Source organism: Ascaphus truei, chromosome 19 (assembly GCF_040206685.1).
Source record: "Ascaphus truei isolate aAscTru1 chromosome 19, aAscTru1.hap1, whole genome shotgun sequence".
In the NCBI taxonomy this organism is placed as follows: domain Eukaryota; kingdom Metazoa; phylum Chordata; class Amphibia; order Anura; family Ascaphidae; genus Ascaphus; species Ascaphus truei.
Genome location: NC_134501.1, coordinates 12,411,825 through 12,429,026, shown reverse-complemented (window position 1 = coordinate 12,429,026; position 17,202 = coordinate 12,411,825). Strand labels below are relative to the sequence as shown.

Sequence of the window (17,202 nt, the reverse complement as noted above, 5' to 3'; positions counted from 1 at the left end):
CCCCATTTGCATGTGCCCTGAGTTTCTGTAATCACCAAATCCTAAAGGGCTTAAATCTTACAACTCACAACCTACCCCATGCCTCATCCTAAATGTCCTAACTCTGTGCCCAGGACATACTTGAAAACGAGAGGTAACTCTCAATGTATTACTCCCTGGTAAAATATTTTATAAATAAATAAATAAATCTTACGCCTTATCCTACACCTTACACCTCTTGCATGTCTAAAAAAATACTATTTTATATATCTATATTTTGTGTCGCCATGCCCTGGTCAGATGCCGGGCGGGGTTAGGATGTATCCGAGTCTGTCACTGGAAGGGGTTAGGTGCTTATTAATTAGGGTATGGGGTGCAACACTACTAAAATCCCCTCTATCATCAGTACAGTAGGTTGTCTTCTACCTATAGCGAGACATGTGAGATCCACCTATTGAATTACTGTTGGATGGGGTATTTCTCAGCATGACAGAGTTATTGTCATTTTCTGGTGTTCACAGTAATGGGCCCATCTTGGGAATCCATCACAGAGATACGAGCTACAGACCTGACACGTGGAGATCTGCTGCTCCAGCGACCCAATCATGACCTGTATAGAGGGGAGTACCACAAGGGTCCGGTGGCTATCAAAGTATTGAAGGGCAGCCTGCTACGAGACGCTGAGTGAGTCACTTTCTGTCTGTCAGTGTGTCCCTTTGTGAAAGATCACTGTCACTAAGAGGGGGGCGGGGGGTACAGCTATTTTGAAGGACTAGTCTGTACATCGCCCTATGTTCCTAAACGACTGATAACAATCAGATTTGTGTTCTCTTTTCTAGTCTTGTAAGGAAAACCTTTCAGTCTGAGATTAAGACAATGAAGAAATTTGAGTGTCCGAATATTCTACGACTATTCGGCATCTGTATAGATAACTCCGGTAAACATTGTAATATTTAATTGCTGATTGGCTCTCTCGCCTGTTTGCCTATTCCACTTTTTGTACTCTCACCAGATCTCTGGCTAATGTTCCCTTTTCTCCCAATTTTTCTTTGCCTACTATTTCATGCTCACTACTTTCTCTATTTGACTCTACCCCCTTCGTATATTTTGCTTCATCTCCCTCTATCTTGCTCTCTTCCTTCACTTCCCTCCTAATTTCTCTCTCCTCTCCTAATTTCTCTTCTCTCTCTCTCCACTCTCTCTCTCTTTTCTCTCTCTTCTCTCTCCTCTCTCCCATCTTTTTAAACCTTCCCTCCTCACTGTTGCAGGTAGTAACCCATGCTACTCCATGGTGATGGAGCTATGTGAAAAAGGAACTCTGAGACAGTTGTTGAACAGAGAGAAGGATCTGCCATGGGAGCTGTGTGTTCGCATGACATTGGATGTTGCAAGGGCTCTGTACAGGTACGTGTATCATGTAAACTGTACATGGTCCAAAGAGCACCTCTTGGCTTTTTCTATTGAGGTAAATATTATCATGACAGAGCATTTTAATAGTGCCAAAGATAGCAGTCTTTAGTGTGTAGGAACATAGATCTACCCACTGGTGGCATGACCAGGAAATGTAGCTCCTCTGAATCGCTCGAAAATCTAGATTCTCTAGTGTGCAAACCATAACCAAACTCATGGGTTTTTATCAGAGAAGGAATTATTCTGTGGGTTGAACAATCTACCGCCACCACCAGTCTAAATTCTTTCAAAACTAAAGCTGTCTCACATTTTAATCTGGTCTGTAACTGTTACATACGCCTATAACATGTATTATCTTTAACCGTGCATGCAATGTCTTGTATATAATGTGTTCACTTAGTGTAACTATGTATTTGTAACATTGTATTTGTCATAATAACTCTATGACCAGGACATACTTGAAAACGAGAGGTAACGCTCAATGTATTACTTCCTGGTAACAACATTTTTATCTTATACTATATTAGTGAAAGCACTGTATGTTTGCCTGCCTGCCTGCCTGCATGCATGCCTGCCTGGATGTCCGGTGTCCCTAGGGGAAATCTCATTGGTCCCTTGGCCCGCCCGCCCCCGCACACCTCTCATTGGCCTGAGGCGTAGTGACGGGCCAAAGGACACACAGGGACACACACACACACAGGGAACACAGGGACACACACACAGGGAACACAGGGACACACACACACAGGGGGGGACACACACACACACAGACACACACACACACACACACACACACAGTGACTGACAGACACACACACACACACACACAGGGACACAGGGACACACACACACAGTGACAGACACACACACAGTGACACACACACACAGTGACACACACACACACACACACACACACACACACACATTAGCGGGGCTCACAGTGTTAGCAGCACCCGCGCGCACCTCCTCCTCTCCCCGTGTCTCCGCGCTTTCACCCCGACCCCCCCCTCCCCCGGCGCCGCTACAGTCAGCGGGACACACACACTATTATTACCCCTTCAGCGCCCCCCCCCCCCACCCACCCACCCAGTGTCAGCGGCCGTGCGAGACCCCCCCTCTATATCACTCCACCTCTCCCCCCCCACACATATACATGCCCCCCCTCCCCGGCGCTACAACTCACCCCTCCCCGGCGGGGAACAGCCAGTGGCCAGGCAGGCTGCCTCGCGGCGCCGAGTGCCCAAGATGGCGGCGCCCGGGACACAGCGGGGGAGCGGCCACAACACGCTGCCTCCCGCCTCAGATCCACATGGGACCTGCCGGATGGGTGAGTGAGCGGCCTTCACCTCCCCTCTACCCCCCCTTCACCTCCCCTCCAGTGTCAGTGTCTCCCCGATACCCCCCCCCCCCCCCCGGCGCCGCTACAGTCAGCGGGGGAGCGAGCGAGCACCCGGGACACAGCGGGAGAGCGGCCACAACACGCTGCCTCCCGCCTCAGATCCACGTGGGACCTGCCGGACGGGTGAGTGAGCGGCCTTCACCTCCCCTCACCCCCCATCAGCTCCCCTCACCCCCTTTCACCTCCCCTCACTCCACTTCTCCCTTCCACCCCCCTTCACCTCCCCATTTACCTCCCCCCCTCCACCTCCCCTCCACCCCCCATTCACCTCCCCTCCACCCCCCCCCCCTTCACCTCCCCTCCACCCCCCCCCTTCACCTCCCTTTCACCTCCCTTCCACCCCCCCCTTCACCTCCCTTCCACTCCCCCCCCTTCACCTCCCCTCCACCCCCCCTCCACCTCCCCTCCACCCCCCCACCTTCACCTACCCTCCACCCCCCCCCTTCACCTCCCCTCCGCCTCCCCCCCCCTTCCCACCGCCTCCCCCCCCTTCCCACCGCCTCCCCCCCCCTTCCCTCCACCTTCCCACCGCCTCCCCCCTTCCCACCGCCTCCCCCCTTCCCCCCCTTCCCACCGCCTCCCCCCCCCCTTCCCACCGCCTCCCAGCCCCCCTTCCCACTGCCTCCCCCCACCGCCTCCCACCCCCCCTTCCCACCGCCTCCCACCCCCCCTTCCCACCGCCTCCCACCCCCTTCCCACCGCCTCCCACCCCCCCTTCCCACCGCCTCCCACCGCCCCCCCCCCCCTTCCCACCGCCCCCCCCCTTCCCACCGCCTCCCCCTGCCCCCCCCCCCTTCCCACCGCCTCCCTCCGCCCCCCCCCCCTTCCCACCGCCTCCCTCCCCTTCCCACCGCCTCCCTCCCCCTTCCCACTGCCTCCCTCCCCCCCTTCCCACCGCCTCCCCCCCCTTCCCACCGCCTCCCACCCCCCGCCATCCCACCGCCTACCACCCCCCGCCATCCCCCGCCTTCCACCTCCTCCCACCCCCCGCCTTCCCACCGCCTCCCACCCCCCGCCTTCCCTCCGCCTCCCCCCACCCCTTCCCACCGCCTCCCCCCCCTTCCCACCGCCTCCCACCCCCCCTTCCCACCGCCTCCCACCCCCCCTTCCCACCGCCTCCCACCGCCCCCCCCCTTCCCACCGCCTCCCTCTGCCCCCCCCCCCTTCCCACCGCCTCCCTCCGCCCCCCCCCCCTTCCCACCGCCTCCCTCCGCGCCCCCCCCCCCCCTTCCCACCGCCTCCCTCCCCCCTTCCCACCGCCTCCCTCCCCCCTTCCCACCGCCTCCCCCCCCTTCCCACCGCCTCCCACCTCCCGCCATCCACCGCCTACCACCCCCCGCCTCCCACCCCCCGCCTTCCCACCTCCTCCCACCCCCCGCCTTTCCACCGCCTCCCACCCCCCGCCTTCCTCCGCCTCCCCCTTCCCACCTCCTCCCCCTTCCCACCTCCTCCCCCTTCCACCACCTCCCCCCCCTTTCCACCACCTCCCCCCCTTCCCACCCCCCCCCCCCTTCCCACCACCCCCCCCCTTCCCACCACCTCCCCCCTTCCCACCATCTCCACCTCCCCCCTCCCCCCCTTCCCCCCTCCTCCCCCTTCCCACCACCTTCCCCCTTCCCACCACCTTCCCCCTCCTCCCCCTTCCCACCACATCCCCCCTTCTCTCCCTTTCCACCACTTTCCCCCTCCTCCTCCTTCCTCCCACCTTCTCCCCCTTCCCACCACCTCCCCCCTTCTCCCCCTTTCCACCACCTCCCCCCTTCTCCCCCTTTCCACCACCTCCCCCCTTCTCCCCCTTTCCACCACCTCCCCCCTTCTCCCCCTTTCCACCACTTCTCCCCTTCCCACCACTTCTCCCCTTCCCCCCCGCTCCCCTTCCCCCCCTTCCTCCCCCTCCACCCCCCTTCACCCCCCCTCTTCACCTCCCCTCCACCCCCCCCTTCACCTCCCTTCCACCCCCCTTCACCTCCCTTCCACCCCCCCCTTCACCTCCCTTCCACTCCCCCCCCTTCACCTCCCCTCCACCCCCCTCCACCTCCCCTCCACCCCCCCACCTTCACCTACCCTCCACCCCCCCCTTCACCTCCCCTCCGCCTCCCCCCCCTTCCCACCGCCTCCCCCCCTTCCCACCGCCTCCCCCCCCCTTCCCTCCACCTTCCCACCGCCTCCCCCCTTCCCACCGCCTCCCCCTTCCCCCCCTTCCCACCGCCTCCCCCCCCCTTCCCACCGCCTCCCAGCCCCCCTTCCCACCGCCTCCCCCCACCCCTTCCCACCGCCTCCCCCCCCTTCCCACCGCCTCCCACCCCCCCTTCCCACCGCCTCCCACCCCCCCTTCCCACCGCCTCCCACCCCCCTTCCCACCGCCTCCCACCCCCCCTTCCCACCGCCTCCCACCGCCCCCCCCCCTTCCACCGCCCCCCCCCCTTCCCACCGCCTCCCCCTGCCCCCCCCCCCTTCCCACCGCCTCCCTCCGCCCCCCCCCTTCCCACCGCCTCCCTCCCCCTTCCCACCGCCTCCCTCCCCCTTCCCACCGCCTCCCTCCCCCCCTTCCCACCGCCTCCCCCCCGCCTCCCCCCCTTCCCACCGCCTCCCACCCCCGCCATCCCACCGCCTACCACCCCCCGCCATCCCCCGCCTTCCCACCTCCTCCCACCCCCCGCCTTCCCACCGCCTCCCACCCCCCGCCTTCCCTCTGCCTCCCCCCACCCCTTCCCACCGCCTCCCCCCCTTCCCACCGCCTCCCACCCCCCCTTCCCACCGCCTCCCACCCCCTCCCCTCCCACCGCCTCCCACCGCCCCCCCCTTCCCACCGCCTCCCTCTGCCCCCCCCCCTTCCCACCGCCTCCCTCTGCCCCCCCCCCTTCCCACCGCCTCCCTCCGCCCCCCCCCCCCCTTCCCACCGCCTCCCTCCCCCCTTCCCACCGCCTCCCCCCCCTTCCCACCGCCTCCCACCCCCCGCCATCCCACGCCTACCACCCCCCGCCTCCCACCCCCCGCCTTCCCACCTCCTCCCACCCCCCGCCTTTCCACCGCCTCCCACCCCCCGCCTTCCCTCCGCCTCCCCCTTCCCACCTCCTCCCCCTTCCCACCTCCTCTCCCTTCCCACCACCTCCCCCCCTTTCCACCACCTCCCCCCCTTCCCACCACCTCCCCCCCCTTCCCACCACCCCCCCCCCTTCCCACCACCTCCCCCCCTTCCCACCATCTCCACCTCCCCCCTCCCCCCCTTCCCCCCTCCTCCCCCTTCCCACCACCTTCCCCCTTCCCACCACCTTCCCCCTCCTCCCCCTTCCCACCACATCCCCCCTTCTCTCCCTTTCCACCACTTTCCCCCTCCTCCTCCTTCCCACCACCTCCCCCCTTCCCACCACCTCCCCCCTTCTCCCCCTTCCCACCACCTCCCCCCTTCTCCCCCTTTCCACCACCTCCCCCCTTCTCCCCCTTTCCACCACCTCCCCCCTTCTCCCCCTTTCCACCACCTCCCCCCTTCTCCCCCTTTCCACCACCTCCCCCTTCCCACCACTTCTCCCCTTCCCCCCCGCTCCCCTTCCCCCCCCTTCCCCCCCCTCCGCTCCCCTTCACCCCCCCTCCACTCCCCTTTCCACCCCCCCCCTCCGCTCCTCTTCCCTCCACCTCTTTTTCCCCTTTCCCCTCCCACCCCCTCCCACACTTCCACCCCCTCCTCTAACCCTTCCCCCCCATCTCTAACCCTTCCCCCCCTCCTCTAACCCTTCCCCCCCTCCTCTAACCCTTCCCCCCCCCTCCTCTAACCCTTCCCCCCCCTCCTCTAACCCTCCCCCCCCCTCCTCTAACCCTCCCCCCCCCCTCCTCTAACCCTTTTCCCCCCCCCCTCTAACCCTTTCCCCCCCCCTCCTCTAACCCTTCCCCCCTCCTCTAACCCTTCCCCCCTCCTCCACCCCTTGCCCCCCTCCTCCACCCCTTGCCCCCCTCCTCCACCCCTTGCCCCCCTCCTCCACCCCCTCCTCCCCTTCCCGCCGCCCTTCGCCTTCATGCCCGCCTTACCGCCTCCCCACCCCCGCCTCTGCCTTTCACCCGCCCTTACTCCGGCCGCCTCTGCCTTTCACCCACCGCCTCACAGCCGCTGCACGCACTCAACAGACACCCGCCACACTCGACACATACCTGCCGCCACACACACCTGCTGCCTCCCGCCCCTACGCACCGACATCACTGACCCACCGCCTCACACCCTAGCAGGACCCCCACTCACAGACAGCACTCACAACCCACGCGCCAGCCGCCGCCTCACACCCTTGCAGGACCCCCACTCACAGACAGCACTCACAACCCACGCACCACCCGCCGCCTCACACCCTAGCAGGACCCCCACTCGCACACAGCACTCACAACCCACGCGCCACCCGCCGCCTCACACCCTAGCAGGACACACGACTCAGATTTTTACATCACTTATGCCACCAAAATATACATTGTACTGTGGTGTGGTTACAATAAACCATTTTTATACAACATCGTATTACATTTTCTTCCATCTTTCTTTTCAATATTATTATCCAACCTTTACAACAAACAGTCACCTATTGTTCCACGATTTATAAATAATACTACCTATTACGCATTTACATCCCGGGCAACGCCGGGTCTCTCAGCTAGTAAATAAATAATATAGAAAACTGAAGGAACTCAAGTGAGGATCTGCATGTCTCTTTATCAAGGAACATATAAAGTATTGCTATATAAGAGAATGTATCATACTTTCTTTATCAGGTATCACTTCTGTATTATTATTAGGCGTTCCTCATTCTATTACATATACTGCAGGTTGCATCAGACGGAGAGTAAAGCCATTCTGCATGGGAGTCTGAGCAGTTCCAAGTTCCTAGTGGATGGGAGATACTGTGTAAAGGTACCTAAGACACTCTTATCTTCCGTCTATCTAACCTCCTGCTACTACTTTTCAAATGCCTCTGATATCCTCCATCTCTTTCTGTTCCTAAGTGTCCAGATGTCTGATATGTGGTTATACATCACAAATTATATACTGATGTAACATTTCAATTGAATCATATACAAAGTCTGTTATAATTTGACTTGTACTGGGTTATGCTTTTATCCCGGTGACCGGTGTACAGGCAACATCTGTTTTTCAATTGTCCATTGCCTGTATAGTAGAATTTTTAATTATACTAATTTATACTAAAAATACCACAGTAATTGGGGGTATATGATCCCATAGGAATTCCAAGTCTTGTTACTCCAGACCTCCCATTCTGCTTTTCAGAAGAGCTTCCCACTCGAACGTAGGAACAGGAACGCTATAGTGTAGTATATTACTCATCTGTAAATTCATACAGATAAACGTCCTTATGTTACGTTACTCATCGGAGTCATGGAAGGGCTCAAGCCTGGCACTGTAATGCTGTCGCTTCAGGTACCAGTACAATAGATACCTGGGAGCTTGTTCATGAACGTCGCTTTAGCCCTTTCTCTCGCTGCGATTCCGCGTCCTCTTCCCCGCTGTCACTTTCCCTCTTTAGGTCTCACTTTCCCTCTTTAGGTCTTTGAGTTTGCCTCCATCTCCACCACTCTCTCCCGCCCACCATTCTTGCATCCAACACTCATGGCGCCATGTAGCAGGTTTCATTCTTCCTGTGAAACGGTGATATACGGCTTCATAAAGTGGATATGTTGTGCTATCTGGGGGAACAATGTCACGTTACATCTGTACTTCTGAATAACTTAAATAATCAGCCTTTACACCTAGGGCGCTCCTATCCCATTCACTGAACATCCTGAAAGGCCAACATGCTAGTTGGCCTTATAACTCTTTGACCTCTATTCAACATGCTGAGAAGCTCCTTCCCAGTGCTGGAGAATTGAAATTAAAGTCTTCTCCAGCATATTGAACAAGAGACACTGAGAACCGCAGCTATGATTGAAATGGGAAAAGGAGGACTTCAAGGAGCAGGTTGAGTATGCATGATAAATAGGGAGACTTTTCCAGTGTACAGCCCCAAAACATCTTCCAAGGCTTTCGCCTTGGGTATGGGACAATCCAAATGCTAAATGACATAAAGTACTACAGGGAATGAGCACTACACAAGCCGGATTGGAAGCCCGATGCTTGATGGTGACCATAATTCAGTGGTTTCCAACCTGTTTTACACTGTGCACCCCCTGCTAGAAATTATTTGTTCTGCGAAGCCCTAATGAATACATTTAATTGCCTACTCAAATGTAAAGCATTGTGGGGAGTGAATTTGGAAGCTCATGCTGTGACTGCTATATCGCCTATATTAAAGGGGAAATATAGTGCCTAATAAAGTGTGTAGTCCCCACACTTCTCAAGAACTATCTGGGATCCACCTTCTACATGTTTTTCTTTTGGTGAATCCCTCGGAGAAACCTCACAGACCCTGAGGGTTTCTCAATCACTGCCCTATCTTCTCATTCTCTCCTCAGCTGGCCGGGTTCGAGCTCTCTAAGACAGAGACCTCCATGAGGAGAAGCTCCAATGTGGAGAAGCGGAATGAGATTAGCGACTGGGCTTACATCGCCCCTGAGACATCAGGCGACATTAATGCATACAACAAGCACAGCGAGATTTACAGGTCAGTGCGGGCTAACACCATGAAGCATTGGTCTGTTAGGAGGTGTAGTTAAGGTGTTGGACTTGAATGTACCAGATTCAGATTAATTTATTTGGGTAATAAGCATTCCATAATCTCAGAGACTGCTGCAGGAATAATGCTACAATTTAATTGTAAAATACTTTGGAACTATACAATTTATTATTCAATAAAAAAACCAAACATTTGGACTTTATTATTATTTTATACCAATATTGTAAGATCCAGAAATTAGTTCTTGAAACCTTGTGAAATGTTGGGTGAGTGAGGAGTCCTCTCACAGTTGTTTCTCGCCAAAATAAAGGACTTTATATCATAGATTGGGAAAACAAGCTACTTAAAATAAATGGTTTTAGAGCTTGCACTCCTATTACTCACTGTACTGGAACAAGTTAGTAGTGGTGCTAATGGATACATATGTATATTCAATAAATAAACTTTTTCTTCAATTTAACGTGTGCCTGCTGCCTTCCAATAATTGAAAAAACAGGCTTCAAATTTCTTCGACAGTACAACAGTCAGACAGCAAACAACATACGTCTGAAACATAAAATGTCCTTTAGTGCTGGGTGTGAGTGCCAGCTGTTACCAGCCAATCCTTCTGCAAACTGAAACCCTGTTTCCTAGCAGGCTTGTGAAGCTCTGTGCACTTGCAGGTTGGGAACTCTTGGTTCTGGAACTGGGTGTGAGTCCCAGCTATTCCCAGACAGACCCTGTGGGAACCTGCTTCCCTGCTGGTTCTGGAACTGGGTGTGAGTCCCAGCTATTCCCAGACAGACCCTGTGGGAACCTGCTTCCCTGCTGGTTCTGGAACTGGGTGTGAGTCCCAGCTATTCCCAGACAGACCCTGTGGGAACCTGCTTCCCTGCTGGTTCTGGAACTGGGTGTGAGTCCCAGCTATTCCCAGACAGACCCTGTGGGAACCTGCTTCCCTGCTGGTTCTGGAACTGGGTGTGAGTCCCAGCTATTCCCAGACAGACCCTGTGGGAACCTGCTTCCCTGCTGGTCTGGAACTGGGTGTGAGTCCCAGCTATTCCCAGACAGACCCTGTGGGAACCTGCTTCCCTGCTGGTTCTGGAACTGGGTGTGAGTCCCAGCTATTCCCAGACAGACCCTGTGGGAACCTGCTTCCCTGCTGGTTCTGGAACTGGGTGTGAGTCACAGCTATTCCCAGACAGACCCTGTGGGAACCTGCTTCCCTGCTGGTTCTGGAACTGGGTGTGAGTCACAGCTATTCCCAGACAGACCCTGTGGGAACCTGCTTCCCTGCTGGTTCTGGAACTGGGTGTGAGTCCCAGCTATTCCCAGACAGACCCTGTGGGAACCTGCTTCCCTGCTGGTTCTGGAACTGGGTGTGAGTCCCAGCTATTCTCAGACAGACCCTGTGGGAACCTGCTTCCCTGCTGGTTCTGGAACTGGGTGTGAGTCCCAGCTATTCCCAGACAGACCCTGTGGGAACCTGCTTCCCTGCTGGTTCTGGAACTGGGTGTGAGTCCCAGCTATTCCCAGACAGACCCTGTGGGAACCTGCTTCCCTGCTGGTTCTGGAACTGGGTGTGAGTCCCAGCTATTCCCAGACAGACCCTGTGGGAACCTGCTTCCCTGCTGGTTCTGGAACTGGGTGTGAGTCCCAGCTATTCCCAGACAGACCCTGTGGGAACCTGCTTCTCTGCTGGTTCTGGAACTGGGTGTGAGTCACAGCTATTCCCAGACAGACCCTGTGGGAACCTGCTTCCCTGCTGGTTCTGGAACTGGGTGTGAGTCACAGCTATTCCCAGACAGACCCTGTGGGAACCTGCTTCCCTGCTGGTTCTGGAACTGGGTGTGAGTCACAGCTATTCCCAGACAGACCCTGTGGGAACCTGCTTCCCTGCTGGTTCTGGAACTGGGTGTGAGTCCCAGCTATTCTCAGACAGACCCTGTGGGAACCTGCTTCCCTGCTGGTTCTGGAACTGGGTGTGAGTCCCAGCTATTCCCAGACAGACCCTGTGGGAACCTGCTTCCCTGCTGGTTCTGGAACTGGGTGTGAGTCCCAGCTATTCCCAGACAGACCCTGTGGGAACCTGCTTCCCTGCTGGTTCTCGAACTGGGTGTGAGTCCCAGCTATTCCCAGACAGACCCTGTGGGAACCTGCTTCCCTGCTGGTTCTGGAACTGGGTGTGAGTCCCAGCTATTCCCAGACAGACCCTGTGGGAACCTGCTTCCCTGCTGGTTCTGGAACTGGGTGTGAGTCCCAGCTATTCCCAGACAGACCCTGTGGGAACCTGCTTCCCTGCTGGTTCTGGAACTGGGTGTGAGTCACAGCTATTTCCAGACAGACCCTGTGGGAACCTGCTTCCCTGCTGGTTCTGGAACTGGGTGTGAGTCCCAGCTATTCCCAGACAGACCCTGTGGGAACCTGCTTCCCTGCTGGTTCTGGAACTGGGTGTGAGTCACAGCTATTCCCAGACAGACCCTGTGGGAACCTGCTTCCCTGCTGGTTCTGGAACTGGGTGTGAGTCATAGCTATTCCCAGACAGACCCTGTGGGAACCTGCTTCCCTGCTGGTTCTGGAACTGGGTGTGAATCCCAGCTATTCCCAGACAGACCCTGTGGGAACCTGCTTCTCTGCTGGTTCTGGAACTGGGTGTGAGTCCCAGCTATTCCCAGACAGACCCTGTGGGAACCTGCTTCCCTGCTGGTTCTGGAACTGGGTGTGAGTCCCAGCTATTCCCAGACAGACCCTGTGGGAACCTGCTTCCCTGCTGGTTCTGGAACTGGGTGTGAGTCCCAGCTATTCCCAGACAGACCCTGTGGGAACCTGCTTCCCTGCTGGTTCTGGAACTGGGTGTGAATCCCAGCTATTCCCAGACAGACCCTGTGGGAACCTGCTTCTCTGCTGGTTCTGGAACTGGGTGTGAGTCCCAGCTATTCCCAGACAGACCCTGTGGGAACCTGCTTCCCTGCTGGTTCTGGAACACTAAACAGCGCCATTTAAACTCCGCTTTATCAGACCTGAAAACTAGGCTGTGGTCTTCCTGGGCCTGGAAGAGTGAGGGTGTTAACTTCTTCACTCCGTCACATACCTGTATTTCAATTAGACGGGTGAGGTGAGTAGTGGCTGGGAAGCTTCTACCTCTCTGGAAATAAACATACCCCCTGTATAAGTTCATACAGTATCGCTGTGCAGTTCATCATGTTCATTTTCTGAGCAGGTTAGAAGCAATTACCCACTAAATATGCAACGTTCCTTTTAACATGTTGCTTATGTAACGAATTCCTTTGTCTGTCTTTGTGCTTTCAGTCTGGGAATTGTGTTTTGGGAGATTGCTAGCGGAATAACACCATTACAAGGCAAGTCCTACTCCCTGCAGGGTCCTGGGCTAACCCCAGTTCTCCACACTGTGCAAAGACGGAGCTTAGCTACAATTCCTAAAGGATGCTGGGAAAGATTTAACGTTTGCTGCAGTCCCACAGTGGTTTATTTATCATAAACAAGCATTTGTCACGAAAATATTTTATTTTAATTCCTTCACTGCCAGAGGCCAAAATGCATTGCTTTGCTTACATCACATGCTCAATTACAACAGCCTGTTCTTGATACAACTAAGGCCGGCGCCATACAGGGTTCAGCAGCGTGCGCGAAGGGAGCCGGGGGGAGGTGGTTGGAGGCGGGGCAGTGACGTCGCTGCCCCAATCGCCCGCAACGCACTGACGTCGACGTCACGGCGCCGTGATGTTGACGCTGCTTCAGGCTGATTGGATGTTTTCAGCCGACAGCGCGCTGAAAAACAGCTTGGCTGTCGGCTGAAAACTCCAAAGCCTCAGCACGCCTGCGGACGCTTGCGTGAGCCCCCTCTCAAGGCATCCTCATTGAGGATGCAGGGGCTCAGCGCGGAGCGTCCGCACGGCTCAGCGCTGCTTGTCCTTCTATGGACGCAGCCTTAGGCGTCAGTGCGTCGCGGGCGATTGGCCCAGCGACGTCACTGCCCCGCCTCCGGCTCCCTTCGCGCACGCTGGCTCGTCTGCAAGTCCATGGAATCACGCTGACTTCAGCAGGCGAGCCTCAGCGTCAGCGCGCCTCCGCTCTGCTGAACTCTGTATGGCCCCGGCCTTAGATCACTCACTCAGGCATCTGGACCTTCCCAGTAAATGGTCTCCCTCCCCCTCCTTTTCTCTCTCCCACTGCCCCTCCTCTCTTTCTCCCATGCTTTTCTTCCCCCCCCTCTCTCCCTCTCCCCCCCCATCTCTCTCTTCCGCCCCCATCATCTCCCTTAACCCCCCTCTCCTCTATCCTCCCCCCCTCTCCCTTTCCCCTTTCTCTCCCTGGCTCTCCTTACCGGTATATACCTATCAGTGTTAAACATCGGATGAAACAAACACATTAAGTAGTATGAGCAAGTTTGCCCAGCCTTAGCCATGTAGTTGACATAATAATGGGGTGGAAAGGAGTTACCCACCCAGCTAACACGCCCCCCCCTCCCAGTCACCCAAGAAACTTTAAATATATATATATTACGGATGATACATGTATGTATACACACACGTTGGCTTTATAAATAAATGTTAAACATTATAATGGATGTGACTGCTCATTTGATTGGGTAGAGCAGACTAAAGCTCTGTATAATGAATGTGTTTATGTACCTATAGGCCAGTCTCTCTCTGAGTTGAAGCCGGATGACATATACAAGAGGGTGTGTGTAGAGGTGGACACTGGCCTCCCTGCAGACTGCCCCCCTATCCTGAGTGACCTCATCAAGAGGAGCCGGGCCGTGGACCCTACTGAACGCCCCTCTGCTGGAGGTATGGAGAATCAAGGGGGATGGAGAGAGGGGGCATATCAGCTGATAGTGGGGAAGGGCTGTCCCTATATTGTTAATCCAATGCCCTATATTAATCCTAATCCCAAACTCTACATTCTTAATCCCACCGTGGCTGAGCTATTTCTGGGTTTACATATAACATTGTTATTTAAATGCTCTGCGATAGGCCATGTGGATATTAAAGCTGCCGCATCACTGAATATAGAATTAATTTACCAAGTGAAACCTTTACATTATAGATGAAATATGAATAAAAAAAACTGAACTAGTGAAATAATGATTTGCTGACGAGACGGTCACAGGAGCCCCCGCCTTAGAAAATGATTTGTCTTCTTAGACTTTACTAGGATCACCAATCTACAATAAATTAGTTGTAGCCATTGAGTCTTATGGCATCTTCCTCATAAGAAAATGTTTTTCTCATTAGCCTGCCAAAGTATCCCATTTTGGACCATGTTTGGTAGCCAGTACTACTCGGAGATGGGTGAACATCTGTGCGGATCAATCCATATCTGCTATTGGATACAATCCGGATTGTTTTTGGAAGAATAGGATCCACGGATTCAAGAATCTGTGGCCAGATTGTTACAAATCCACACACTGATTAATCCACGGAGGGAGCGAGACGCCGCCCCGCAGATTTATCCGTGTCCAGATTTGTAACAATCCGACCACGGATTTCAAATTGCTCTCTAAAATAAAAGGAAACGGCGGCTTTGCCTTTTTGAGACTGAACCGTGGACCAAATGAACTGGCCGACCCAAAGCGGATCCAAATGCACCCCAAGAGATCTCCCATCTCTAGCGCCTGCATAAAACACCTTCCGAATCCAGAAGACACATTGTGGCCCATTCACTCAAAAACGCTGCAAAGCCGGGGTTCCCAATGCCAACCATCAAGAACCCCAACAGGTCAGGGTTCCAGGCTATCCCGACTCCAGCACAGGTGGCTCAATCAGTGACTCAGTTTGGTTGCACCACCTGTGCTGAAGCAGACATATCCTTAAAACCTGACCTGTCTTGAGGACTGGAGTTGGGAACCACTGCTGTGAGGTGTCTTCCGGGGCTGACGGGTGGCTTGTGAAGTAGCACCGCTTAGTAAATATAGCCCTTTTCACCATAACCGTTTACTGTATCCTCATTTTTGAAGGAAATTGCAGTAAATTCCCTTTCTATGTGTTCAGTTTGGCTAGTAAACAGACTTACATAGTTACATAGTTACATAGTTACATAGTAGATGAGGTTGAAAAAAAGATATACATCCATTTAGCATCAACCTATGCTAAATTTAGACGACAGATACTTTATCCTATATCCGTACTTACAGTATATTGATCCAGAGGAAGGCAAACACAAAACCCCAGTGACATATCATCTAATGATATCTCATAAGGGGAAAAATAAATTCCTTCCCGACTCCAAATATTTGCAATCAGATCATTCCCTGGATCAACATCCTTCCCATGTTTACTTATTTGGGATATCCCTGTATACCTTTCCTTTCTAAAAAGTGGTCCTACTTTTTTTGAACATCTCTATTGTATCTGCCATCACAGTCTCCATGGGTAATGAATCCCACACTGTAACTGCCCTTACTGTAAAGAACCCTTTCCTTTGTTGCTGGTGAAATCTCCTTTCCTCCAACCTTAAGGGATGCCCCGAGTCCTTTGTACTGCCCGTGGGATGGCAGTGACTTGAGTGTTTCACTAAATGCAATTTTTCTTGTTCTCTTACAGTTATTGTGGATCTGCTGATATCTCATCGGAACCAGCCCGAGCCAAAAAAAGTCTCAGTTGAGACCTAGTCCCAATAGTACAGTATTTGAAGCTAATTGCAGTATCTCTGTTATTTCAACAGCAAAATTGCTCCAAAAAACTTTAGAATCTCTAGTTTCGGGGTTTCAGATTCTGTTGATTCCAGGATGTTTCCATTTGTAATATGACCGTATCCTGAGAATAATGCCCGCTGCCATATTATCACCCCAGAAGTAAGGACCGCTCTGTGAATCCTCGAAATCAGAAAATATTGAAATACACGAAGCAATAAATGGAACGTTCAGCCGCATAAGAATGAATTCTTGGGGCCAGATCCACATACTGTAAGCTTCGTGACGTTAACCAGCGCCTTACTTATCGTGGATCTTCACAGTCCAATAGCGTAATATTAAGTTCTGGTTTTAGCCAGAAAGAGCAGCGCATTAACTATGATGGCCGTTAGTGATAATTATGTTAAGGAGAGAGAGGTAAGGAGAGAAGATACTGTACCAGTGCTAAATAAGGGCAGGTCCATAATGCTGCAGACTGCGCTGAGGTGTCCGCGTGGGGCGCGATCGCGTTGCATAAAGGCGTTGATCGCGCCCATAGACAGCGCGGATGTGCGTGGGCGCAAGCAGGAGGGGCGCGTTGCGCAAGAAATCAGTTCAAACTGATTTTTTTTGGGCGCGACAAATCACCCAATGAGGTCGAACCAGCTCTGTGACGCGAGTACACCATGGACGGAAAACGCACCCGCTTCACGCGGGTGACATCACAGCCTTCGCAGGCTTCCGCGCGGGGGCGAAGGTTGTATGGCCTTAGCCCAAGAAAAAACTATTATTATGTAAGAAACCTTTTACCTCCTTTTGGTTATTAGTTACTCATATTTGGCGCAGAAGCCGGGAAATAACAACGTTTGCGTTGCCAGTTTATTATTTTGTATCCCTATCCCCAAATGGATATATCGAAATCCCCCAAAGTATAAACAAAAAACTCAGTAACCCCGGTCGCTACTTTCAGAGACCAGGACAGCGCTTCTTAAATATACTTAAATATACTGTAAGGAGCCCAGAATGAGATAAGTAACACTAAAATATTACTTTTTCTTGATTGACCATCCATCAGGATGGAACATTCTCTCCTCATTCGGTCGCAGGTGATGAGCATGTATTGAGCTTTTTTTTTATTTATTTTTTTGAACACACAAATACATAAAAATAAAAAAATAAAAAGGAATTATCTAGTC

The 17,202-nt window shown here is 54.1% G+C and overlaps 1 protein-coding gene across 2 annotated transcripts in view; it reads left to right on the top strand.

The window, feature by feature from the left end:
* The window catches only part of MLKL (mixed lineage kinase domain like pseudokinase), a 28,495-nt gene extending 11,293 nt beyond the window's left edge, over positions 1–17,202 (top strand). Inside the window, exons 4-11 of one of the 2 annotated variants that reach the window (XM_075576614.1) lie at positions 501–663; positions 819–916; positions 1,248–1,383; positions 7,592–7,676; positions 9,233–9,381; positions 12,682–12,731; positions 14,031–14,183; positions 15,939–17,202. In XM_075576614.1, coding sequence (XP_075432729.1) covers positions 501–663; positions 819–916; positions 1,248–1,383; positions 7,592–7,676; positions 9,233–9,381; positions 12,682–12,731; positions 14,031–14,183; positions 15,939–16,006 — 902 coding nt within the window. In that variant the 3' untranslated portion in view covers positions 16,007–17,202. Of the gene's footprint in view, positions 1–500; positions 664–818; positions 917–1,247; positions 1,384–7,591; positions 7,677–9,232; positions 9,382–12,681; positions 12,732–14,030; positions 14,184–15,938 lie in introns of those variants that run through there. The other variant, XM_075576615.1, reaches the window with a different exon arrangement.